The sequence below is a fragment of the Camelus dromedarius genome, chromosome 6, assembly GCF_036321535.1.
Source record: "Camelus dromedarius isolate mCamDro1 chromosome 6, mCamDro1.pat, whole genome shotgun sequence".
Lineage (NCBI taxonomy): Eukaryota > Metazoa > Chordata > Mammalia > Artiodactyla > Camelidae > Camelus > Camelus dromedarius.
This window is the reverse complement of record NC_087441.1, coordinates 24,697,586-24,723,262: the sequence shown is the minus strand read 5'-3', so window position 1 is coordinate 24,723,262 and position 25,677 is coordinate 24,697,586. Positions and strand designations below refer to the sequence as shown.

The 25,677-nt window shown below is 39.0% G+C and overlaps 1 protein-coding gene across 4 annotated transcripts in view; it reads left to right on the top strand.

Moving 5' to 3' along the window:
* PDE7B (phosphodiesterase 7B) overlaps positions 1 to 25,677 on the top strand; it is a 289,193-nt gene that overhangs the window by 243,276 nt on the left and 20,240 nt on the right. For 2 of the 4 annotated variants that reach the window (XM_031456398.2, XM_064486665.1), the window contains exons 4-9: positions 5,341 to 5,492; positions 7,511 to 7,574; positions 9,504 to 9,599; positions 12,516 to 12,616; positions 14,038 to 14,169; positions 25,323 to 25,376. In XM_031456398.2, coding sequence (XP_031312258.1) covers positions 5,341 to 5,492; positions 7,511 to 7,574; positions 9,504 to 9,599; positions 12,516 to 12,616; positions 14,038 to 14,169; positions 25,323 to 25,376 — 599 coding nt within the window. The remainder of the gene's footprint in view (positions 1 to 5,340; positions 5,493 to 7,510; positions 7,575 to 9,503; positions 9,600 to 12,515; positions 12,617 to 14,037; positions 14,170 to 25,322; positions 25,377 to 25,677) is intronic. The other 2 variants (XM_031456399.2, XM_031456397.2) reach the window with 1 other exon arrangement.

Sequence of the window (25,677 nt, the reverse complement as noted above, 5' to 3'; positions counted from 1 at the left end):
GTGCTAAATAGCATAGTTATGACTTGGTATTTTAGAAAAATATTGGCCACCAATGAATACTGCAACTTCGCAGACATCATCTGCACATCTCAGACAATACACTTGAAATTGTACAAATAAAGAATGCACATCATTATAGCCAATTGGTTCCAAAACTTCAGACCTCTCACAGTGAAAAACATTGTATGCTACACTCTTTTAACCTACAGGCTACCGTAAAAAAATTAACTATGAGAAAGTGTTATTGTCTAGATTTATTTTAATACAGATTTTTTTTTGTATTATCTGAGCTTGTGCTGCAAAGATATGACAGGACTAGAAGTAGGGTGAGGGGAATGAGGCACTGACCTCAGGCTCAAAATTTTGGAAGGTACCAAATAACTCAGTAATTAAGATATATCATTTTAACGTAATATTTTTAAAATAAAAATTAAGGGCAAAAATATCAAAAATTGAAATAAAAATGGAAAGAGATCTACATCCTGTCACATTGATAGACTATCATCTGTTTGACTACAGGGTGAAAAAAAAAAGTAGGGAAAGGTCTTGCTATCTTCTTCTTTGGTTTAAGGAAAAAATGGATCTAAACTTAATACCTCCAGCTTTATAGCATCATTAGATTAGCAATATTTTAGTCAAAATGCTCATTTTAGTGTCTAGAAACCATTATTTCTTATCATCTATATTTATTGTATGTAACAAGTGTCATTATCTCAACTATTAATCTGCTTAAAGTATTTTAGCACCTGGAAAGTTGAATGGAAGTTTACAAAGGAATAATTCATAATTTCAACTTTCTATGTTTGTGATGTATTTCCATAATTCAGGCTTAAGTTGTTTGCTTCCGATTCTGTGATGCAGATGCAGGCATGCTCTCAGCTCCTAGGAGATTTTCTTTCAGTATTTTAGAATGGGGGACTTTTCATAGAATATGAAAAAAGGAATAGATCGTTGTGTAGATATTTTCTTTTAGGCTTCTGCATAACACAGGGATAATTAATTTCATTTATTTATTGATACCCTTGATTTTACTCTGATATTTCTGATACCCTTGGTACAGAAATATCACGTTTCTCTCCTCCCCTATGAAGCAAGACTCTTGAAGTCTTGAATATACTTTATGTTGTTGCCTCAGATTTCTCCCTTCCCATTCTCTCTCTTCTTGGACTCTTTATGATAAAATAACTTCAGATTTACTAGAAATTTTGCAAGAATATGACAAAGAGCATCCATACACCCTTTACCTAGATATACTAATTATTGTACTTTGCCCAATTTGCCTTACTGCTGCTTCCTTTGTAACCACTTGAGAATTTGTTGTACACATCATGCCCCTTTATCCCTAAATACTTCAGCATGTGTTTTCTAAGAACAAGGAATTCTTTCCTGTAACCACAGTTCAACTGTCAAATTCAAGACATTCATAGAGAGAATATTATTATCTCATATATAAGTCTGTATCCAAATTTTACAAGTTATCCTACCAATGTCATTGATGGAAATTTTTTTCTAACCCAGGATCCAGTTCAGAGTCACACATTGCATTTAGCGCACTGTATCTGGTACCCATTATTAGGAAGCAATACCTGAGGTTCTCTTTGTCTTTTATGACTGACATTTTTTAAGAGTACCAGCCAGTTGTTTTGTAGAGGACACTTCGACTTGGGTTGCTCTGATGTTTACTCCTTTGGGGGGTCGGATGTGCACCGGGGGCAGGAACACTGCCTAGGTGATGTTGTGTCCTCAGTGCATTACATCAGAAGGAGTATGATGTCAGATTCTCCCATTACCGGTGATGTTAACTTTGAGTGGTAGTGAAGATGGTGCCCCCTCTCCATTTGTCCACTAAAAACCTGTCCATTATTTTCTTTCCAATTAATAAGTCACCTGTGAAGAGATATGTGATTATCCTGGTTTTTTTTGAACTTTCACTAACCAATTTTATTATCTATTGATTTTGGCCTGAAGCAGTTATTTCTAAAAAGGTTGCAAAACAGCAATTTTCTAACTCTTTATTATTTCTTCTACCTTATTGGTCAGTACTTGCTACAAGGAAGAGCTTTCCCTTATTTATTTACTCACTTGCTTGCTTACGATCAGTATGGACTGATGGAGTCTCCTTTCAGTCAATGACTTACAGTCCACTCTTCCATTATTCATGTTGAGTTTCATTTTCCCCATATTTGCTCGGAGGGACCCCCTTCACATTGTCTCCTCTGTCATTTTTGCATAAGCCCATCATTTTTTGAGCTCTCCCTTATTTTCTGGCATCATAAGAAGCTATAGTTCATCTCATACTTAGACTCAGCCACTTCACCAAGGTTATCTGGTTCCTTTTCGTGATAAATTGTATTTAAATAACAAAATTTGAGTGCTAGGTGTGCCTGATGCTACTGGGTGTTTTTGCTTCTAAGCATACAATAAAATGTGCTCTTTTAAGTACATAGTTCAATGAATCTTGACAGGTTTATATACCCATGGTCAATTCCCAGTCTTCACTGTACTTGATACATTAGCAGCATTTGATACTAAGGATCACACCTTCCTCCCTACATATGGTCTTCACTAGGCTTCCAGGAAATGATGCTCCCTTGGTTTTTTTCCTACATCCCCACAGGATACTCCTTCTCAACCCCTTTGATTCTCTCTTCCCTATAGCCCTTTAAAGTTGAAGTACTCCAGAACTCAGACTCTGGTGATTTTCTCATCTGTATCTACGCTCACTCCCTAGGTTAATCTCATCTGACAGCTCCCAGGTTTTTATCTCTAACTCAGTCTTCTCCCATAAGCCCTGGATTTTATATCTGCTTATTTCTACTTGACACCTTCACCTGAATTTCCAATTGAGTTTCCATCCAAATTCAACATGTACAAAGCTGACATCTACCCGACACCCCCCCGACCTGTAATCTCCCCCATCTCAAGTGATAGCAGCTCCATTCTTTCAGTTATTCAGGCCAAAACCATGGAGGTACTCAAAATATAGTCAGAATCCCTTCACTTCTGCTCCTATCGTCTAACCAGCCATTATCTCTTGCCTAGATTATTTCAATAGCCTCATAATGAGTCTCGCTGCATCAACTCACAGACATAGGAAACAAACTTATGGTTACGGGGGTGGGAGGGAGGGGTAGGAAGGGATAAATTGGGAGTTCAAGATTTGCAAATACTAACTCCTATATATAAAATAGATAAATAACAAATTTCTTCTGCGTAGCACCAGGAACTGTATTCAGTATATTGTAGTAACCTATAATGAAAAAGAACATGAAAACAAATATATGTATGTATATGTATGACTGAAACATTATGCTGTACACCAGAAATTGACACATTATAACCAACTACACTTCAATTTAAAAAAAACTCTCACTTCATTGAAGCTTGCTGCTGTTTGCTTCTGTTCTCAACACAGAAGTCATGGTGACCCTTTTTAACTAAATGCGACCATATTACTCATGCTCTGAAAACTCTGCAGTGGTTCCACATTTCACTGAGAGTAGCGCCCAAGCTGTGACAGTGGTGTACAAGGCATAATTTTCATGCCCTCCCCCTACGTTGCTCTATGACCTCATCTCTTACTCCTCCCTTTTTCTCTCTTCCCCATCCACACTGAACTGCTGCTCATTCCACATGCCAGCAAGCCAGGCACACTTCCACGCTAGGGTTATTCCAGCTGGTCCTTCTGTAAGAACAGCATTTCCCCACATATCTGCTTGGCCAGCCCCTTCATCTCCAAGTTCTGAACGAATTGTAATCTCTAATGACGCAAACCCTGACTATCCCAACACAGAACTCCTGATCCCTCGTTCGCGGCTCTCCTTTTCTCCCCCATTGCATTTACCAGCTTCTCACACAGTTTTATACATTACTTCCTTTTTTATGTCTACTATTTATTGCCTATCTCTCTGTACTAGAGTGCAAGCTTCCCGAGGACAGGGATCTTTGCTCTGCTCACCGGAGGATCTAGAATGAAGGATCTCACCAAGCATCTAGAACAGTGTCTGTGCCTTAGTAACACTCAAAACTTTTTTTTAAACGAATGAACCACTTTACCCCATGCTTTGATTTGATAAACTGCTATAAATGAGTAGCGACCCACCAGTAGAAGTGAGCCCACATATACCATTTTTAGTATTGCTGTGTGCGTTAGCACCCAACTTCGATTGTATTCCTCTTATCTCTTCCTTATCTCCTTTTTATTTACATCTTTCCACACATGAAATCTAGAACCACTTTAAAATAAAAAGAATTTTAAATCAGGTAGCATTTCCAGAAAACAGTGGGTTTTGCCTGCCCTGAATTAAGCCTTTGCATGCATAATGTAACCTAAGTTAACTGATTTTGGTCATTCCCTGCCTTCGGGGAGTGCCGCGTTGCTAAGGAGGCCCTTGCTCATTGATTCTTCTGCTTCTAGTATCCATGGTGATTTTTATTTCTATAGAAGAAAAACAGACATGGGAGGAAGCACGAGAGAAACCAAAATTTCTTTGTGTATGAACTGTATGTTTTCCTACTAGGACTGTTCAACTGACTCCAGATCCAGAATTGGCAACAAACGTCACTTATGTGGCCGAGTGATTCGTAGAATTTCAGCTGAGATAAGACATACCTTGACAGACATTCATGTGCTTGGGGTATTTCTGGACAATGACCATGACGTCAACAGTCAAGTTTTGAAAGGCACATGTGAAGGGAGTATTAAAATATCTCTACTGACAGGATCAGATTTTTATGGCCACCAGTAAGAGAGAATGTACTCCATTAGAAAATAAACACCCTCTCTGCTTCATGTCACGGGAATCTAGGTCACTTTTGTGCTGAGATCTTTAATTCCTTTGCCACTGATGTTCCTGGGACATTAGGAAACATTTCCTCATGTCTAAGCTAGTGCGTTCTCAACTCTTCTAATTCAGGTGAAGGATTTCATCAGACTAGAGAGAGTGTAGGATGAGAAACTAGTCTAAATCTGGGAACCTCAGTTCCAGGATAGCAGGAAAAAAGCATGACTGTGCCTTTAAATGCATGCAGAAGTATGTGCATTCACTCACTAATCTTACCAACATCATTAATAAGAAAATGAAATTCTTAACACACATTTCATGTCTTCCAAAATTACGTTCAGAAATATCTCAACTTCTTAATGAATGTAATATATAAGAAATATTATCTTTGTTCTAGAAGAATTTCAAATGCAGAGTTAAATGGTCTGTATTTAAGAAAGCATTGAGAGCATCTTTTAAATTTCTCTTCTTTATAATACACCATATTTTTACATAGTGGTGAAAAATGGGGCTTTTTATTAAATATGTAACTTCTGAATTTGATTACTTTCCACAGATACAACACACTCAGGGGAAATTGGCACCAAGAAAAAGGTGAAAAGACTGTTAAGCTTTCAACGATATTTCCATGCATCAAGGCTGCTTCGTGGAATTATACCCCAAGCCCCTCTCCACCTGCTGGATGAAGACTACCTTGGACAAGCAAGGGTGAGCTAGCTATCCCTCCGTCACCTCACCAGGCCACTGGCTGAGAGCATGTGTCCCCCTACATGTGTCCACTGATAGCACCCGGGTTTGAGTCCTACTTCTGCCACTGAGGAGCTCTGTGGCTCTGGCTAGTTACTCAACACATCTGGACTTTTTCATTACATATAAAATGAAATCAATAGAAACACCCACCTCATAAGGGTAGTGTAAGGATTAGATCAGATAAAGCCTGTTTACATGCTTAATATACTCATGCCTAGCGCATGTGAGCTATTTTCATTTTCATAAATGTGCAAAACATATTTGCACAACACCAAGTAAAACAAAATTTTAGGCTGGTCAATTATGAATGAAAATAATAAATACTAAATTGTTTAACCCATTGAATTATCTCACCATAATAGCTACGCTGAAATTAACCCAGTAATTACCAACTCTTCATTCTACTTTAGGCAGTCAGTACAGTGCATTGTCTTTTTTATAATTTTTAATTCATTCAAATAATTGTTTACTAATTTTACGATTATTGTTGCAACGCCTTGATCCTACAGAGGGTAGAAACTCTAATGTATGACAATCTAAAAAAACTTCACAGGTTCTCTCTAGCCCAAACTCCCAAAGGAATTTAAATTTCAGGAATAAACCACCTTGGTTTAAACAGAAGTCAAAGTAATACTATAGTTCAGATGATAAGTGATATTATGCTATCTATAGACTATTCAGAAATATATTCTAATGGTATATACTATTAAGAAACGAGCAGCAAGGAATGTCAGAAGAACTAAGAACCCAACATTAGGTCTGCAAAAAGAAAACAAACATCACTCCTTCTAACAACCCAGGGCCTGGGGTGGAGTGAACGTTTGCCGGTTAGTTGCTGGTTGTTTGTCTCATTTGGCAGAGGAGAGCAAGGCTAGGCCCCCAGCACCGAAGCGCCCGTGACAGAGCTCTCCCAGGGGTGCCTCCCCCCTCAGCAGCCGCCTCTCAGGAAAGACAACACTGAGACACAGAAAGAACCGCAGGCCAGAAGTCAGGATAACAGCCATCAGGTTTGGGCTCTGCCTTTAGAATTGTGTGACTTGGATAAAATGCTCACTCAAATTAGACCTCACCAAAAACCTACTATCCCTTTACTTTAATGATGCAGTTGTGAAGGTCGTTGTTTTCACGATGAGGCCTTTGGATTTTGTTGTAAGGCATAGGGAGGCCATTCAAGGGCAGGTGGAGGAGAGCGAGCCGGTCCTTCCAGAAGCAGTGCCTGTGAGAAGACGGGAAAGCACAGTCCTGGGAGCCATAGGGAGGGTAGAATCAGCCCTGCAACCTGGTGCCTGAGCATGAACACCATCTAATTCTAAGCACAGGGTATTTTTAAAGAGGAAAATAGGACAGTGCGCCTACATTGGACGGTAGGTCTTTAAACACCCAAGATTTTCAATTGCCCACCCCTCAGTTTCCTGTCTGTTCAGGTGTTTAATTTCATGTGTAGTCCACGCCGAGCAGAGCAGTGTGCTCATCAGTCATCTGGATATCATCTGTTTCAAGTTTGCTATAAACTTCCTCCCTTAAACATATAGTAGTTTGTGATAAAACTTACAAGTCTGCGGTTTTAACAGATATCCATCACGTGTGCTGACTACGTACAAGCACCATTCTAAGCACTTTACATATATGACTTCATTTAATCTTCACCACGACCTTCTGAGGGAATAGTATTATCAGCCACGTTTTTCAAATGAGGAAACGGAGGTAACAGAGAGGTTAAGGAACTTGTCCAAGGTACCACAGCCAATAAGAGATGCAGCCATGGGGGATGTGGCAGTCTGATTCTGGAACCCGTCCCTTTAACACTTGTTATTAGCACGTGACATGAGATTTGTTTTACTACAAGCCAGTAGTACATAGATAGTAGTATCCTAATATTTTCAATTTTTTAATTGTTTAATTCACTGTGTCTCAAAGTAAATGTTTGAGTCTCCAGTATGATTCATGTGAGCACTGGCTTTTGTTTGCCTTTTCAGCATATGCTCTCCAAAGTGGGAACGTGGGATTTTGACATTTTCCTGTTTGATCGCTTGACAAATGGTAAGTCACCCAAAAGAATTCTCACTAAAATACATAACCATAAAGTGAGATTAATTTTGTGAAAAACAAAATTTATTTTTAAACACTCTTCTTTTTTTCTTTCTTTCCCCACTTTTGTAAATCTATAGCCACTTCAAGAAGGACCAGGGCAAGGGAATATTAGTTCAGAGGAAGAAGAAAGGTTGAATTTGGACTTAGAATTCTTAAAACAATTTTCTTCTGGCTTTGATGATTGCAGAGGAATTTGAAAACCACAGATTAGATTCTTTCCTTGCATAATATTTTGGCCACATGCAAAAGGAGGGAGTTCATTGTTATTCGATGAAGACTAGACACATAAGGGGACATCTTGATCAGTCCTGACTTACCGGGCTGGTGGTTGTGCACTTATGTTAAGTGAGCGAGTCTGCCCCTTTGCAGGTATTGTTCAGACATGTTTGGCATCATCAGAAGAAAACAGTTGCTGAGGACAGAGTATAAATGCGTAGGCTGCAGCTGAAGGGAAAAGGAGACATTCTTACTGCTTCCATGTTTTAAATTTTTGTGCCTATGGAGTCTTCCCTTAAGAAAATAATAAAGTCCTATTATGTTTTCATTGCCCTTTAAACAAATGCTAACAATAGAGAACCAACGAAAGTCATCACATTTATTGGTGACCTTCATATGTCCAACCCTCTACCAGACTTGTGTTTTAAGTCATTACAGACAGTTTTCTCACCATCCTGTCACTTGACGAACAAAACAGTGGAGCAAGATACCACCTAAGGCCATAAAACTGAGCTTTACACTGTGGGAAGCTAACTAGACCATATAGGGATGTAGCTTATAGTCTTGTATTTCACTTCGCTCAAATCAATTGGGAGATGGTACCAGTAAGTGAAATTAACCGTGAACAAAAGAATCTGTTCAATGGTATTTGTTAAAAAGAGAGTATAATCACAACTCTCATAAAAATATGAAATGAGCACATCAATGATTTTGTTTAACTCAATTAATTAGAAATCCAGTAAAATGCTACAGCTAGTTCAAAGGAAAATTCAAAGAACCACACATATATGAGCAGTAATAAATACTGAAATGAATTTGAAAGTAGCTGGGAAACTTGGAGGGGGAAATCAATTGTATTTCCACTTGACTAATTTCATTTGCATATATATGGACAAGAATTATCTGCAATGATAACAGTTATCTACAATTTTGATTGTTGTGAAATAGCTCAACGATGATGAAAGCTGCAGAAAAATACAATCAGGTACCCTGTAAGAGTGTTCTTAGGCAACACCTGGTTTTCCATTTAAGACATCCAGTCATCTTCTTGGTCCATTTCAAAGTCTTTCATAAACTCTATAATGCTTTTAAAATTCAAAATCATTATTCTTTACTGAACAATATTTTTTGAATGCTTATAAGTTATTGTAGCTTCAATTTTGCATCTCTGCTGGCTTGAGTGATAAGATTTCTCATCTTGGGTGATTTTCCAAAGGAAGAATAGGCAATATGGTGGCTTAGGTACCCCTGTAAATGTGTAAGAGTCAGTTGGAAGCAACTTAAGACACATTTCAAGTGACCATTAAACTGTGTCTTTAAAAAATACCCATACAAACACACACGCACGCGTGCACACACACGCATGTGTGTGTGTGAAGTGTCCCCGATGCTGCAATAGGCAGAGTCCTTCTAACCCTTAATGTTTTCATTGCCTTTGGTCTAGGGAGAAGGTCTGAGCTAATTTTACTTGTACAATAAGAGAAACCTTAAAACCAGATCATAGTAATAATATCCCTTTTACTGGAATAATTCCAAATCTCTGTGGGAAAAGAAACAATCCTATCCGAGAACTTTCACTATAGAAACTTTGAATCCTATTATCATTCTTGATATTTAAATGGTGATGAAAATGAATTAAAACAAGTGACTGTTTTACTATAGGAAACAGTCTGGTAACACTGCTGTGCCACCTCTTCAACACCCATGGACTCATTCACCATTTCAAGTTAGACATGGTGACCTTACACAGGTTTTTAGGTAAGTCTTTTTTTCGTATTTCTACCCTCTTCCCCATGGCAGTCTATGATATTCTTTCATGTAAAGTGGCAAGAACTATAGCAAGGTGAGGAAGACCTCAAATTCTTAAATTATCTCATTTTAATTTTAAAATAAAGTTTACTTACTTAAATCACTGAAAAATTTGTTTAGTTGATTAGTTATGTTTAAAACAGATAAAGGCTATGTAAAGACAACCATTAAGAGCAGATAGCTGTCAAAGAAGTTACCTATCTGCTCACATATTAACAAAACCCCAGCAAAGTACTCATCAAATAATGCCACTCTGGGTATGAATTGCTGAAATAGTCAATAGGGTTTTTTTTTTAATAATAAGAACTACCATGTATGTAGTACCCGCTGTAGGCAGAGTGCTTTGGGTATGTTATTTCTAACAGTTTCAACAACCCTGCAAGTTGAGCATTATTATTACCATTTGGACCACAATTAAGGAGATGTACAAAGAGGTTTTATAAGTTGCTCAAGGTCAACAACTTGTAATTGGCAGAGCCTCAGTCTAAGCCCAGATCTGTCTGATTTGAAAGCCCACCATGTTTCCACTCAATGCCACCATCAGTCTTCATCAAAAAGCAGCCCCAGTTCTCATTTGACTTAATGCATATTCTTATTTATCTTCCAGTAAATTATCTAGGGCACATTTTTAATCACCAAATAACTTTCCTCTGCCTCTTAGCATGTTTCTGGCTTCTTTGACTTGCCACATGGCAGTGCTTTGAATATGGAAGCTGACTGGATGCATCAAGAGTAAAATAACAGTGACAGTGTAGCAGCAGCAGCAGCAGCAACAACCAGGCTTACATGGTGTTTACATAGAACTCTTCTAAGAACTTGCACGTATTAACACATTTAACCCTTACAGCATCCCTTTGAGACCACAGCTATTGTTATCTTCATTTTTTTATTAAAGTATAGTCAGTTACAATGTGTCAATTTCTGGTGTACAGCACAATGTTCCAGTCATGCATATACAGACATATATTCATTTTATTTTTATATATAGTAGCTAGCATTTGCAAATCTCAAACTCCCAAATTTATCCCTTCCCACCCCATTTCCCCCGGTAACCACAAGATTGTTTACTATGTCTGCAAGTCTGTTTTGTAGATGAATTCATTAGTGTCCTCTTTTTCTTTTTTTAGATTCCACATATGTGTGATATCATATGGTATTTTTCTTTCTCTTTCTGGCTTACTTCACTTAGAATGATGATCCCTAGGTCCATCCATGTTGCTGCAAATGGCAGCAACATTTTATTCTTTTCTATTCTTTTTCATGGCTGAGTAGTTTTCCATTGTATAAATATACCACAACTTTATCCATTTATCTGTCGATGGACACTTAGGTTGCTTCCATGTCTTGGCTATTGTATATTGTGCTGCTATGAACACTGGGGGTGCATGTATCTTTTTGAATCCCATTTTATAGAGAAGGAAACTTTTGGTGAAGTAATTTGCCCAATACAGATACATAACAGAGCCAGGATTTACATATAATTGTCAAATTAATCTGCTGGACAATAGGTACACACGGCACAACAGAAATATTTGAAACCAGTAAGAGTGTGGCTCGTTCCAGAAACACAAATAACCTTCAGCTAATTGTGTTTGGATTAATTGAGCAAAAAAATGACTATGAATAGAGCCAAATAGTTTTGATTTGTCTAAAGAGGGAGAATGCAGATACTTTGGATGTGTGTACTTGTGGAAAAGGGGAAAGATCTGATGACAGAAATAACACTGGAATCCAGAGCCAAATTCATAGCATGGGCTGAGTGACTATGGCCACACTTGAAAATCAGGACATTTTATACACACTGAGTATATTGCATCCTGGGCATTGCCTTGGTTATTAGCTGCAGCTGGCTAGTGGCTTCTAGCAAACCCAAATTGCCTTGCTTATTGTCTCTGGTTCCAAGGGCACTCTGGTCCTTAGATTGGAAGGGCATGAAAAATTATCATTTAACCTGAATAAGGTCGAAATAATTCAAGGATCCTTCAGTTGGCTCAATGAATTTCTGCCTGAAGAATCCCCAGATTTTCTTTAGTTAGTATTTGTTATTTAAATGATAAAACATCTTTGGATGAGAGTAGTCTGCTGCCCCTAGGGCTCTTTAAAAGAAAACCTCTTTTGGAGGTTTCCAAATGAACTTTGGAGATTCCAAATGAACTTAGTTACAAAACAGAGACAGACTCACAGTAGAAAACAAACTTATGGTTACCAGAGGGGAAAGGGAGGGGGGAGGGATAAATTGGGAGCTCGAGATTTGCGGATCCTAACTACTGTATATAAAATAGATTAACAACAAGGTCCTACTGTATAGCATAGAGAACTATATTCAATGTTTTGTAATAGCCTATAATGGAAAAGAATATAAAAAGAAATATATATACATATATATATAATCTGTATAACTGAATCACTATGCCGTACACCAGAAATTAACACATCGTAAATTGACTATACTTCAATTGAAAAAAAGGAAACCTCTTTTATGTCACATCATTCATAAATGGCAGCAAACAAATAACTAAACTATAGTGGGAAATAAAGTTGTCCTTTTCCTACATATTTATTTTTCCAGTGAATGAGAGCCTTCATGACTGCCAGAAAGGAGTGATTTAAGAAGGTGGTGAGAATCCCAGGGGCCTCACAAATCCTTTTAGCCTTTCTTCCCTCTGCCCTCCCTCCTCCTCTCCGCTAAAATCAACCCACTAGCACTGCCAAGCTGGCAAACCATCTTCATTTTTAAAGCATCCCCAAGCTGCACATTTTGGAGACGCTGCTATTTTTAAGCAAAAGGGAACCCTCAATAAGTCTGAGCTAGTATGTCCTTCCTGTTTTGTTTTTAGCTGACTGAACTGTCTGTTTACCTTCCAGTCATGGTTCAAGAAGATTACCACAGCCAAAACCCGTATCACAATGCGGTTCACGCGGCCGACGTCACCCAGGCCATGCACTGCTACCTAAAGGAGCCAAAGGTAAAGCAAGACCCGCTGCCTCCGCAGCCATCTGGAAATGCCACGTGAGCTACTTGCCAGGTCCCAAATCAGCCAGCATATCAGAGTAGCTAGGTTATGAGTCATTTACAACATGAATACAAATTGTCTCTATTAAGGCTTCAGCATCAGCTCTGAAAACTGTGTAGTAGTCATGAAAGAGGATCTGAGTTTTCAAAGGGTCTCTCTCACAACCGATATATTTTCAGAGCTGTGTTAGGACAAAAACAACCCTCTCTGTTTATGACAATCTACAACGCAGATGTTTTCAACAGTCCCAGAAATCCAGCTGTCATTGCCTTGGACCTTTGCCACTTTTCTGGGAGAAGTCTCCCACCTTATGATTTTTGATCAACAAATAGAATTAAAACTCCTCAAGACTCAAGCTCCATTTCCAACTGATGCAACTGGGCATCCTGATTCAGATGCAAGAAAACTTGTGAACATCAAAAAGACCTCTTAGAAAATATACCCACATGCAATAAATTATTCCAAAATTTAAAACATGATAATAAGGCTCATTACTCGAAATCTAGGCCTCCCTTAGCAATATGAAACCTAGCTAGTGTAACATACAAGATGAGTTTTCTTCTGGTATTTGGAAAATGATATGTCAGTCCAAGACTCTGTTGAGTTCAATCAGTTTTAACATCAACCACTAAATATACAGATGCCAGGCAAGCATTCCCAAGACAAAACTGGGTATGCCTCATCCTTATAAAATATCCCAAAGACATTAAAGGTTTTGTTATTTAATCGCTAAGTAATCTGAAAATTGTAATATATTACACAGCTGTATATTTGAAGTTAGGACTAGATTCCCATTTTCCTGCTTGTTTTCCTAGCTAACCAAAAAAATGACAGACTCACACATTCCCCCACTATTTATTACACATTGAAGAAATATGCAAATTTTGCAATTCAGCCCACTTTTGATTTCACATTCAGAGAAGTGGCAATGATATGTTGGATGGTTGAAATACACAGTGGTTTTTTTTTGAATGTGTCCATCACTTTGGCTTCAACTTTTCCCTTCATTTACAGCTTTCTGTAGGAGCAAGGCTGGTTTTAGGTCCTACCTTCTCCCCACCCACCAAAAAGCAGTGTTGCCAACAGGTAATGCTACTACAACCACAGAACAGAACAGAGGAACCGCAGGAAGAGGAGGCCACCTGAACGAGCCACACAATTTGAGTTGCTTAATTAGTTTCCTCGCAGTCCTTTCTTTCTTCCTGCAATTCCATCAGACTGTTACCTCACTGACAGCCTCAGAAGGTTAAGGCCTCTGGATAACAGGCCTCAACAATACCGTGATGTTTCATTCGGTATGATTTAGCCAAAACAAATACTAAGCTATTTGAGGAAACACACCAATCGGTCTCCTTATTTGATTTTTTTAACAGCTCGCAAGCTTCCTCACGCCTCTGGACATCATGCTTGGACTGCTGGCAGCAGCGGCCCACGATGTCGACCACCCAGGGGTGAACCAGCCATTTCTGATCAAAACTAACCACCACCTCGCTAACCTGTATCAGGTAAGGGAGCCAACATGGTACAGTATGCTTTACTGCTTTAGGCCCAGCTGGGGCCTGAACTTCACCCTTGGAGATAGCCTTCATCCAGGGTCAGCCTCAGTGGTGACCACAGCCAAAGAGCAAGGGTTTGAATTAAGTCCAGAATATCCCCCAAGGGAGATGAATTTGGTTTACAAGGATATCCAAGGACTTCAGTTTGCTCCAAAGAAGGTTTGAAATTGTCTTAAGTCAAACAGCTTCCCTGAGCCTACCTCTCATGAGACCATCTGTCTCCATGGGAACCATCTAGTATATAATGGCCAGTGAAAGCTAGTTCTTGTAGAACGTCTATAAATGGTACTTCCCAGGTGCAGTCCTAATTCAGATGTATGTCTCTAGGGCCATTTCTTTTTTTTAATTATATTTTTATTTTTTATTGAAGAATAGTTGATTTATAATATTGTATTGGTTTGAAGTGTACAATACAGTGATTCACAGCTTTTATAGATTATACTCCATTTATGGTTATTATAAAATATTGGCTATATTCTCTAGGGCCATTTCTGAACTTTATTGGCCTCTGAGTCAGAAGTATGTCACCAAAGATAATAGGCATACTTTCTTGTTGTAAAGTAGTTCAGCAGCATGAGTAGGCTGACCTAGAGAACTCTCACCTAGGATGTTGCTTCAGTGATTATAACCCTATATCATAAATGAATTATTCCCAGAATTTTCATCTTGGTTTTTTGGAGACCTTTGGTTGTCATTAACAAAATCATTGCACACAGGGGAGTCATTAATCTCAATTTTAGTAGATCTTTTGAAAAAATTCAGTGCTGGAAGAATTTCTGAAGGATTCCCATAAAATAGTTGCATTATACAAGATTCTACAGCTTGAGGATGCATTTGTTTCCAATAAAGCATAATTGGAACATGAAAAAAAGCCCCTTTCCACCCAACTGATTAGCTTTTGGTCTGGGTTGGAAGTGGCATTCCAAGGTTTATGGATCCACCTGGTACATACTTCAGCCCTGGGCTCTCTTGGGCTGTCAGCCAGCACCTGGAGCTGGGGTAGAAATAACTACACAGAGGGGACAGGATGACAGAATTTAGAAAACCTTTTGATGATGAGCTAAAACCTAAACAAAGAAAATAAAAACTAAAACTAAACTTTCTAAAGCATCTCAGAAGCTAAATGTATTGCTTGGGAAAAACATAAACATTTGACCAGGGGGAAAAAAATGAATGAACTGAGAGCTCTCAAGTACATTTTCTATTCCTGTCATCATTTTAATTCTGACTTATTCAAATGTCTTTAATTAGACAAAGGAAACAAGCAACAAGACTTACTGCTTGATCTGCTCTCATATAATGTAAATGCTTACCTAATTCTAGTTTCTCATCATCAAATAAATCACATCAGTGGAGTTCAAGAGAGTATCTGCTGTTACTGATTTGTACATAAAAATGAGGGTCATAAAACTGTGCTTTGACATGTAGTGTATATAAAACATGCAGTGAGTGCACATTTAGACAAGAAGTCAAAAAGAAATATGCCAGATGGTAAAGATGGTAGAAGAAAGTAAATGTCGAATTTCACCAATAATGAAGAATTAACTACCCACTGCTAGTCAACAAAAACTGATTCTCAAAAGAAAGCTACTCCAGTCGATCTCGTTCAGATACTAAAAATATTCTCCGAAAAAATGGATTCCTTACTCAAACTTCTCAAGTGCAGATATTTTTAATAATATTTAGTTTAACCTCTTTGTTAAAAATAAACATTCCAATACAACCAAATTCTGTAGCCTTTTCAACACAACATACAGTCTTGTATATCTTGAACTAACAACTATTTATTGCATGCATCAATGATATACTAGGATCTTGGGAGTACAAAGATAAATAAAATATAATCTGCCCTCAGACATTCGTTCAAACTCAGATGCTCAAGATGTGCAAAATCCAAAAAACTTAATCCCAGTCTGAAAAAGGTTTGAGGCATTAGCCAAAGATATACATATATACACATGTACATACACAGAAGCCGCTTTATATTTAAGCCTCTGAAGAGTAAATACCCTTGCTGTTCTTTGCATCCAAAGATGTTACAGCAACAAAATGAGCTATTATTTTTTTTCTAGCAGTAAATTTATCCTTCTGAACCATCTGGCCTGATCCTTGATAAGAAAGAGAAGGATCCTTTTGGTAATGACTAAAGAGAAGTTGGGATGTAGGACTCAGAAACCACATTCAAGATACTGTCTCCATCAGTCCCCTGCTCAAGTGGCCTTAGGGTCTCTTGGAAGCTCGCAGTCCATGTCTTTAAGTTTTAGGGACAGTGTTGACGGCAAACCAGTGTCACTTAGTATCATAAAGATTCTTCCAGTATCCTAGAGCTGGCTAGGCTAAGATGAAACTTCTATCAGCCAAATTGGGACCTTACATATTAAAAGTAAAAAGTGTTAAGAGGACCTGAAAATTATATGAGATTTTAATTCTGTCCAAAAAAAATAGATGATGGCTTTTACATTTGTCAATCTACCATCGTTTATTAACTATATGAAAGAACTCCTAAAAGATAAAGAGAATTCCCTTTAAAATTCAGTTCCACAAATTCTGTAACTAACCTTCATTCAATACTGACTGTGATTCAAACACCGAGCTAAGTGCTTCTATGTATTACATTATTTACTCTCCACAATAGCCCAGTGAGGTGGGTACTATCTTCATACCTATTTTCCATAAAGTGGAAAATTGTTATTAGGAAATTCAAGTGTTTTTCCTGAAAATAAACAGCTAATTAATGGCAGAGCTGGAATTAACACAAGTCTTTTGTCTCCAGAGCCAAAGTGCCTGAGCATTGTACAAACTGCCTCTAAAATTCATATTGATCACCTGTGATGTGCAGGAAACTGAGGGCTCTCCTCCAGGTCCTCCTGTTGCAGCAAGGGAGATGGGATGGTTATAGGCAAGTAGTTTAAAGTGAGAGAGCCTTGCCAAGTATTCTACGGTAGATAGCCACAAACAAAATGTGATAGGAAGACAGAGGTGAAAGAGAAATAGATTCTGCAGATGGTTTCTTGGGAAAAAAAAAAAAAAAAAGGCAAAACAACAAAAAAACCTCCTGGAGGAAGAGTGACGTAAACTGGGCCTCACCATGTGAGTAACATTCCGAGTAGCAGGGCAGAGGGTGGGGCGCCAGAGGCAGCACGAGCTGGTGTCCTTTGGGGATTAAAACCCACAACCCCAGACTAACTGAAAATGGACTGCCACTATGGCCTTGAGCTGAGCTTAGTCCTGCCACGAGTGGCCCCTGCTCTCAGCTCCGTGACCTGGGCTTGTTATGATGAAGTGTAGTCTCTCCTTTGCAGAAACGGTAGATTGGCTGGGCAGAATGTGATCTGGGTCAGAAAATCTTCACTCTGGATTAAGCTGTCAATGAGGAACTGGCAGAACTCTTTAGCTTTTCAATCTGAAAGGGAACAAAAATTTGTTACATAATATATCAACTCAGCAAGACCATTAACAACACATGATATTTAAAAATCTTTGGAAATATAGCCTTTTAGCCTACCAAGGACCTGTTCTTTGAAATATAAATGAGCTTTCAGAAAACTATACACACACTATATATATAGACACAATATATTGTGACTATACACACACACACACACACACACACACAAATTATACACGCACCCACACCCACATTTGGTCAACGAGAATACTGTCAAGAGTATGTGCCAGGAATTATGTGGCTTTGAGAACACCCTGTTCGTGACTTTGTACAATCCAGACTTACTATAAATGAGATAAGATGGAAGAGGGCTTCCTCTCCCTCCTTTTGTTAGCTCTGCTCTTTTAGTTCTAATAAATAAGAAGATCATTGCATAACGCCCAGCCTGTGCTTCTGCCCTGAGATAAAGACAGAGCCAGGGCAGCTGGAGTGAAGGCCGGGTCAGAGGGCTCTCTCCCATTGTCCGCTGTCTGGGCCGGACTCACTAGCTGAACTGCCAACCCAAGTTCAACATGAAGATGGTGAAGGCATTTCCACCTGGCACCTCTCTCCTCAGGCTGGAAGAAGTCCAAGTGTCTCTGGTGGACCAAGAGCGTGTGAGAGATACAACTGAGAATTTATTCTCTAACCCTCCACCCTCCAACCCCCAACACGTGGGCTCAGCAGTTTCACAAAGTAAGCATTAAATCAGATATGATATTAGTTATCACAATTGCAAAAGAAATCAATCTCAGTTCATTTTAAAATGTAATTCCTTTTGATAGAGTCCAGCTACATATTAACTAGTGACAGAGCAACCCAATGAATAAAATAATTCATAATTCATTGTCCTGTAAAACAGTATATTTATTACCTTCTCTACTTGCCTTGCAGAAGTTCGTAATCATTTATTTCTTAGTCATTTATCACAAGCACTTAGAAGAGGCCAGCATTTTTAACCACTTTTTATTCTTAACGACTCTGTACCATAAATACAAAGTTGACAGAGCCAGGACAAATTTTCCTTCCACATGGTCCTATGACCTCTACTCAGACAAGCAACTGCAAACATTACATGTAACCTCATAATTTCTGCAGCATGAAAGGTGTTTTTGGTAGAGTAGAGTTAACGTTGTAAAAAGGAGGTTCTAATTTGATTTTCTGTTTCATTAAGTTCCTGCTGTTCACAGTGAGGTAGCTGGCACGCAGCATGTCTATGGCCTCGATCTGAACACAGGCCTGCCCCATGGACAGCAAGTGATGTCCAGGCTCCTTACTCTCAGAGCAGTGTCTCAGGCAGATGCAGAGTGAACAAGAGAAAGACATCTTCCAACAGGCAGGAGACATGGGGCTAAGGTCTTGTTTAGGAGCATCTGTTCCTCTGAGACCTCCTGGGCTAGGGCTCTTGCAGCGTTACCAAGGAGACCACGGGGCTTGTTAGGGAAGAACTCAGTGACTTCATTATCTCCTGGAGTCTTGCTTCCCAGTTTCGTGAGCAATTAAAAATGAAAACACGGACTATTTTCCTGTTGTTGTTTTTCTTCCTGCCTCCACTGGTTTAAAAGGTATAATTAACTCTCAGTCTTCTTGTACACCAGACTCGGTTTATCAACATCATTCTAAGTATTTTAATCAAAGAAAGTGTCCAATAAATTGGGGGAAAAAACAACAACAGTTTAAAGCTGCTTTGTATGAGAGCAAATCTGCTCTGCCAGGTTCTCTTTGACGAATAGGCTCTTGATTTAATTTGAAAACCTGTGTTGGTGGTTTATTAAATGCCAGATGTGTTGTTATTCCAGAACAAAGGGATTGTTTTTTGTTCGTAGTGTGGGTAATACTTGATTATTCACATGAAAGGAGAAATAAAGGTTTTGCAATAGGAGTTTTAAGGATTTTATTTTGTTCAAAATAAATTCTAATAGATTTTGTTGCCACAAAGGTGGATATTTATCCTTTCAACTTTAAGATGAAGATTATCCTTAAAACCATACAAATGAAGAGTTTGTGACACTAGAACACACTGTCATTGGGATGATGTGAAATTGCTGAGCTGATGCTTCTGAAAGTAGACAGATGTGGTACCTAATGTGGGATTCCAAAACCGTGCTGGGATTTCAACAAATATTAAAGTGGCATCATCTCATCCTGTGTTCAGATCTCCATGAGCATTTCTGATGATTTTCTTCTTACTTCTTTATACCTTTTGCTGATACTGGTCTCTGAGCTGCTGTGAAAGCCACATGAGTCTGTAGGAGCAGAGCCACCTCCCTCTTAAAAAGGACAAAGTGATCTCTGGCTATTCCCTATGAAACACCTGTACGTTCTAGCCTGCTCACCCCAGCTCCTCCCCGAGTACAGGGCACCCACATCTTCATTCCCTGGTCTACACTCAGCCTTGCCTGGCTCCAGTCCTTCCTCCACTGTGCAGCCAGAATGAGTTTCCTGAAACTCAACTCTGACACTTAGATGCCTACTTAAAATCCCATTGCCCTCAGGTTTAAGTCTGAATGTCTTCACACGGTTTATAAGCCCCATTATGATCTGACCCCCGCTACACTTTCCATCTCCACTTCCCACCATTATTCTCCCAGGCGCACCATTCAGTCTGAACTTTCAGAATCCCAAACACAAGATACATGCCACGTGCTGTTAATACAGGAGATGAACAAAGCAAATAAAAATTCCTGCTCTCTACTAGGCAATCGCAAAATAACTAAGTAAAATATATAGTATATTAGAAAGTGATCGTTACTAATGATTAAAAACTTAAAACAGAGAAGGAAGATATAAAGGGTCCCTCTTGTTACAGATCTTCACACACATGCTCTTCCTTCTACTTATTTTAATGAAATGCTTTCCCTCTGTGTTGCGTGGACTCTCTGACTCCTCTCTAACACACTCATCCTTTTGACCTCAACTTGGACAGATGTTCCTCCTGAATGCCTTCTTTTGGTTTAAAAATCCATCTTCCATGCCCCTCCTATATGATTTCACAGCTCCTTCTTACTTCCCCTCTCCCAATGTTTCTCTCTCTAAACTGCCATTTCCTGATTAGATGTCCGTAACCCCCATAGCCTGCAAGCCTCTGGGCACTGACCTCGTTCACTGCTGTACCCTCAGCATCCAGCACAGTCCTGGTGCTCAATGAATATTCGTTGGGTTGTGGGAGGTTTGCTGGATGAGTAAGTAGACGGATAGGTGGATGGATGGATGTATGGACTGGACCCATGTAGCAAGAAAGACAGGACCTGAGTAATATTGAGAAGTCAAGAATATTAGCAGTAGTGAGTAGTGAGTAGTACACACCAGGACCCAGAGTGGAAATCTGACAAAAGATCAGAAAGACAGAAAGACCACCATGTCAAGGTACGTGTACCCCCCACTTTGCACTTAGTAGGTACTTGTGCTGATTATTGCATCAAGTGTACACCATGAAAAATGAGAAGCATTGTGAAAAATTCTTTATAATGACTTCTTATTTGTGCCTCTTGAAATTAACAACTGCTGTCTGATCTGTTCTATGTTATGTCTGGAGTCATTTACCTGATCCCGGTCATTTGTGAGTGAACAGCACGAGAGCCCATTGCTATAATAACCTTAAAACCTCTTGGCTTTTACTTAAGTTTAAGGATTTCACAACATATCTCCAGTCTGGCTTCTTTCAGATATCGATGAAAAATTTAATGGGACTCTTTTTCTTTAAACAGTTACATAAACTTTTGCAGCTACTGAATCTCTGGGTTTGGGAAGTTAATTACTCAGTATCCATTCAACAAATATTTACTCATTTAAGTGACACTGTGCTACATACACGTGCACAAAGATGAATGAGATAGGCTCCTCGCTCTCAGTGGCAATCACGTATGTCAGCAGTTTCAAACTAGGCACATGTGCCCGTGGGAATACGCGAAGACTTTCTAAGGGGTACACGGGAATGAACAGTGCTAACAGAATTCATTTGCAGCTCCTAAACTGACCTGCCTGGAATGTGCTTGCAAGACAGTCAAGCCAGTTCTTCTGTCTACTTCTTTCACAGTCACCCTGTTCCCACTGTTCCAAAGAAAGACGAATCTCTTACCTATTTTGCATATTGCATCTTGCTCCACGTGCACCAATACTGTCTGTTGCCCCGGTGTGAAAAAATACCGGAGCAACTAAAATCTTAAAAGTCTCCAGTAACTGAGGTACTGTAATGCTCCCAGCCATCTCATAGATAGATGCATTGCCAATAAATTTTTATTCTTAAGCATAATTTTTTCCCAAGTTTGCGATACACATGTATTTTGATCAATTAGTTACTAATAACAATTGCATCTTAAACTCAAGCTGGAAAAGTATTTACTACTTAGATCCTGATGTTAAGAAAATATGTTAAATTAAAATTTCAATTTATATACTTATTTTTGCTGCAGGGAAATATAATAGGGTGACAATCAAAGAATTTCACATATGAAAATACGTTACATTAAAATAAAATGTAATAGAGAAGTAGGGTGGAAATACAAGTTCTAGTTCTAGAGGGAAAAGAATCAATTTAAAATTTTTGACCTAAAGAATAAATTATTTGTGTGTTTTCTTAAAAAGGTGATGAGTGGGCATTAAATGCCTCTGGTATTTAGATTCCCTTAGATATATTTAATACATAAAAAAGCAATATGATGATTTTATATTAAAATACCAATATTCACAAATATGCAGAGCACTTCATCTTTTATTACCATAGAAATTTATGATTTTAGATAATCAATTTTTTAAAGTATGAGGAGAGCATAATTTTTCAAAATTAATTTTAAGAGTAAATGAACAAAAACATGTGAAAAATTACTGATATATGGGAGCAAGGTCAATGTGCAAAGCTGTTATGAGGCGTTTTAGACACTAGGAGAGAAGTTTGGGTTGGAGGTGCAGAACTAGAAGAGGGAGCTGTCAGTTCTGTTTGCAGAACCAAGAAGGTCCTTCCTAGGCAATGGCAATGGTTCATCTCAGAAATAAAAAGTGTGTGTGTGTGTGTGTGTGCACACACACATGCATGTGTGTGTACACGTATGTGTTTCTAACTTTACTAAGGTGATTTCTCCTCACTCTTTTTAGAGTTATATAATTCTTTATTGTAATTCTTATGCAAAACCCAAGCATTATGCTAGATCAAGACATTGAAAAGTCCTTTTTATCAGCTTTTTTGGGATGATTTTATTACTAAAGTAACTTTAAATAACTTGGTGTGTTAATGACTTAAACAAGGGTAGAAGTTTATTTCTATCCTTCATGAAAGAATTTTGGAAGCTGGCAGTGCAGGGCAGGCATGGCGGCTTCACAAAATTCAGAATGAAGAGATCCTTTAAGTTCTGCAATCTACTGTCACTAGGGTGTGACACTTGTCCTCATTGCCCAAGATAGCTGTTGAAGCTCTAGCCATTCCTGCTGCATTCCAGACAGTGAGAAGGGAGGAAGGGATAAAGCAAAATAAGCCTCTCCCAGATGAAAGAGTTCCCTTTAAACAACTTTCCTGAAAATCCCACACAACATTTTTGCTTACATTTAGTGGGTCAGAATTTAGCCAAATGATTCCACCTAGTTGTAAAGGAGGTTGGAAAATGTCACTTTTACTCTGGACAACCATGAGACTCCTCTATACCTGCTCCACCCACATCCTTCCCATCACAGGTAATGGGCATGCCATCCTTCCAGTTGCTCAGGCCAGAAACACTGGTGTCTTCCTTGCAGATCCAGAAATTAACCATCTCACCACCTCCCACCACCTCCACCTTCCTTGTCCAAGCCTCTGTCATCTTTTGCCTGGACAGCTGCTCTCTCCCCTACACAGCCTTCTACACCTACTTCTCTCCTTATCCCCTAACAAAGTCTATTCAACATAGCAACCAAAGTGAGCTTATTCAAATGTAAGTCATATAATTTATTCCTTCCAAACTCCTGCAGTGAATACTTATTTCTCATAGAGTAAAACTCAGAATTCTTACAATGGCCAGAAGGCCACACATGATATGGTCTCTCATTGCCTCTCTAGCCCCTGGTCCTAATGCTTCCCCTCCCTCACTGCATGTTGACCTCTGGGCTATTTGCTCCCACTTTGGGGCCTTCACTTCAGCTATTTTCTCTAGAACAATCTTCCCTTATCAGCATTGCCTGCACCCTCCTACCTTCAAGTCTTTGCTCTAGCCTCACCCCTTACCCTGCTGCCTTACCTCCCCCACAATCCTCACCACAGACTCAAATTCCCACGATTCTGCTCCTTTTTCCCTTCTTTCCATGCATTTGCTATCTTCCAGATGCTATACTTTTTTCCCAAAGTATTTATCATGTTTATTGTTTATTATTTCTCTCTCCATCCCTGACACCTCTAGTTCTCTGTCTCTTCTGTTCACTGATGTATTCCAAGCACATATTACAGTGCCTGGAACATAGCAAGTGCTCAATATATTTGCTGAATGGAATCAAGTAATCTTATTTAGCAAATTAATAGAGAGCACTTTCTCTGTGCAAGGCATAAAGTTGAGTGGATACAGAAGGAACGAGGCAGGCTTCCTATTCACGTGTAGTTTATAATCTAGTAAGAAGAAAAGACACACACAAGTACACACACAGCTGTCACACACATCAACAGGACAGAGTCCAACTGGCCTCAGGACTTAAGAAATGCCGAATGAAAGAGCAGTAGGACCCGGAGAAACAAGTTCACCTCTGACTGAATGATTCCATTTGGCTTCGAGGATGGAGTGCTTGACGTGGACTTTGGAAGACAGGTTTTAGTTTGATAAGCAAACATAGAGAAGGAAGAGCTTGAAGATAATAAGCCACCTTGGGAGGCATGAAAGTGGCAAAAGGAAAGGACATTTTCGTGTTATTAATTTAATAATATGTCAATAATACAGTATAGTCTTGTTAATATGTCATTTATTTGGACTAGAAGATATTTGTAGGAAAAGAGAGGTAAAGGTATTCAATTATCTCAAACCTATAGGAACAGAATGGTAGTTGGGACAATTTTCAGAGAGCATTGAATGCCGAGCTAAGGAGTTAGGCTTAATTTAGCTGACAGGGAACCACTGGAGCAGAGCATGAGAAAAGGTATTGCAGTCAAACTAGTTAGGTGAAGTCAGGTGAGCTCCTTGAGGGCAGCTATTTTGTCTTATTCATCTGTGGACCCCAGTGCCCACCATAGCACCTGGCACATTCGTAGGTGCTCAAAAAATGAGTGTATATTTCAACCAATGACTCAGGAGATGGTAGAAAATTTTGTCAAATAAACAAGTCATGTTCTGAAGGCTGTAGGGAGGATAGATAGAAGGAAGGAGAATTAAAGATAATAAAGCACTAAACTAGGGCCACTTCAGTGAAAGAAAGTCCTGGGTAATAGTGACACCATGATGGAAGAACCGACAGGAGTCAGAGACTGTTTGGATGTGAGGGCCGAGAGTGACCAAAAGATGAGTTCTCCTCCAAGACAATCCAACTCTACTCAAATCATAACATACTCAAACTACAGGACTTTTCGAAGTGACACCAAATTTGGAGGTAAGTGCAAAGATTCCAGTGTGGATTTAGAAGTTAACATCTACTTAAAACAATCAACCATAGACTTTTAAAGTGCAGCTATATAATGCTGTGGGGTAAAATTAAGTATAAGTGCAGGCATTCATCAGTTTATAAATTGCAGGCTTCTGAATGCTTGGATGTGGCTGAACAGAGGCAATTCTTGGGAGGCAGCAAGGTGGGTATGCAAAACTTAGATCTTAACACCTGGCAGACCTGGGTTTAAGGCCTTTCTCAGCTACTGACTAGCTGTGTGGCCTCTCAGAGAACCCGGGATTTTATTATCTTTGAGTTAATGAGTAAAACAGTAGATGGTTATGTGAGAACTCAGTGAGCTCATGTAAATTGCCTGGCACCCAGTAGTTGCTTCATAAATGTTAATCCTCCACCCCATCCTTCCCTTTTTTTCTTTTCTGGAATCCACTGGACGACCCCTACTTCCAACACAGTTCTGACCAAAACATACTTTTATTTATAAT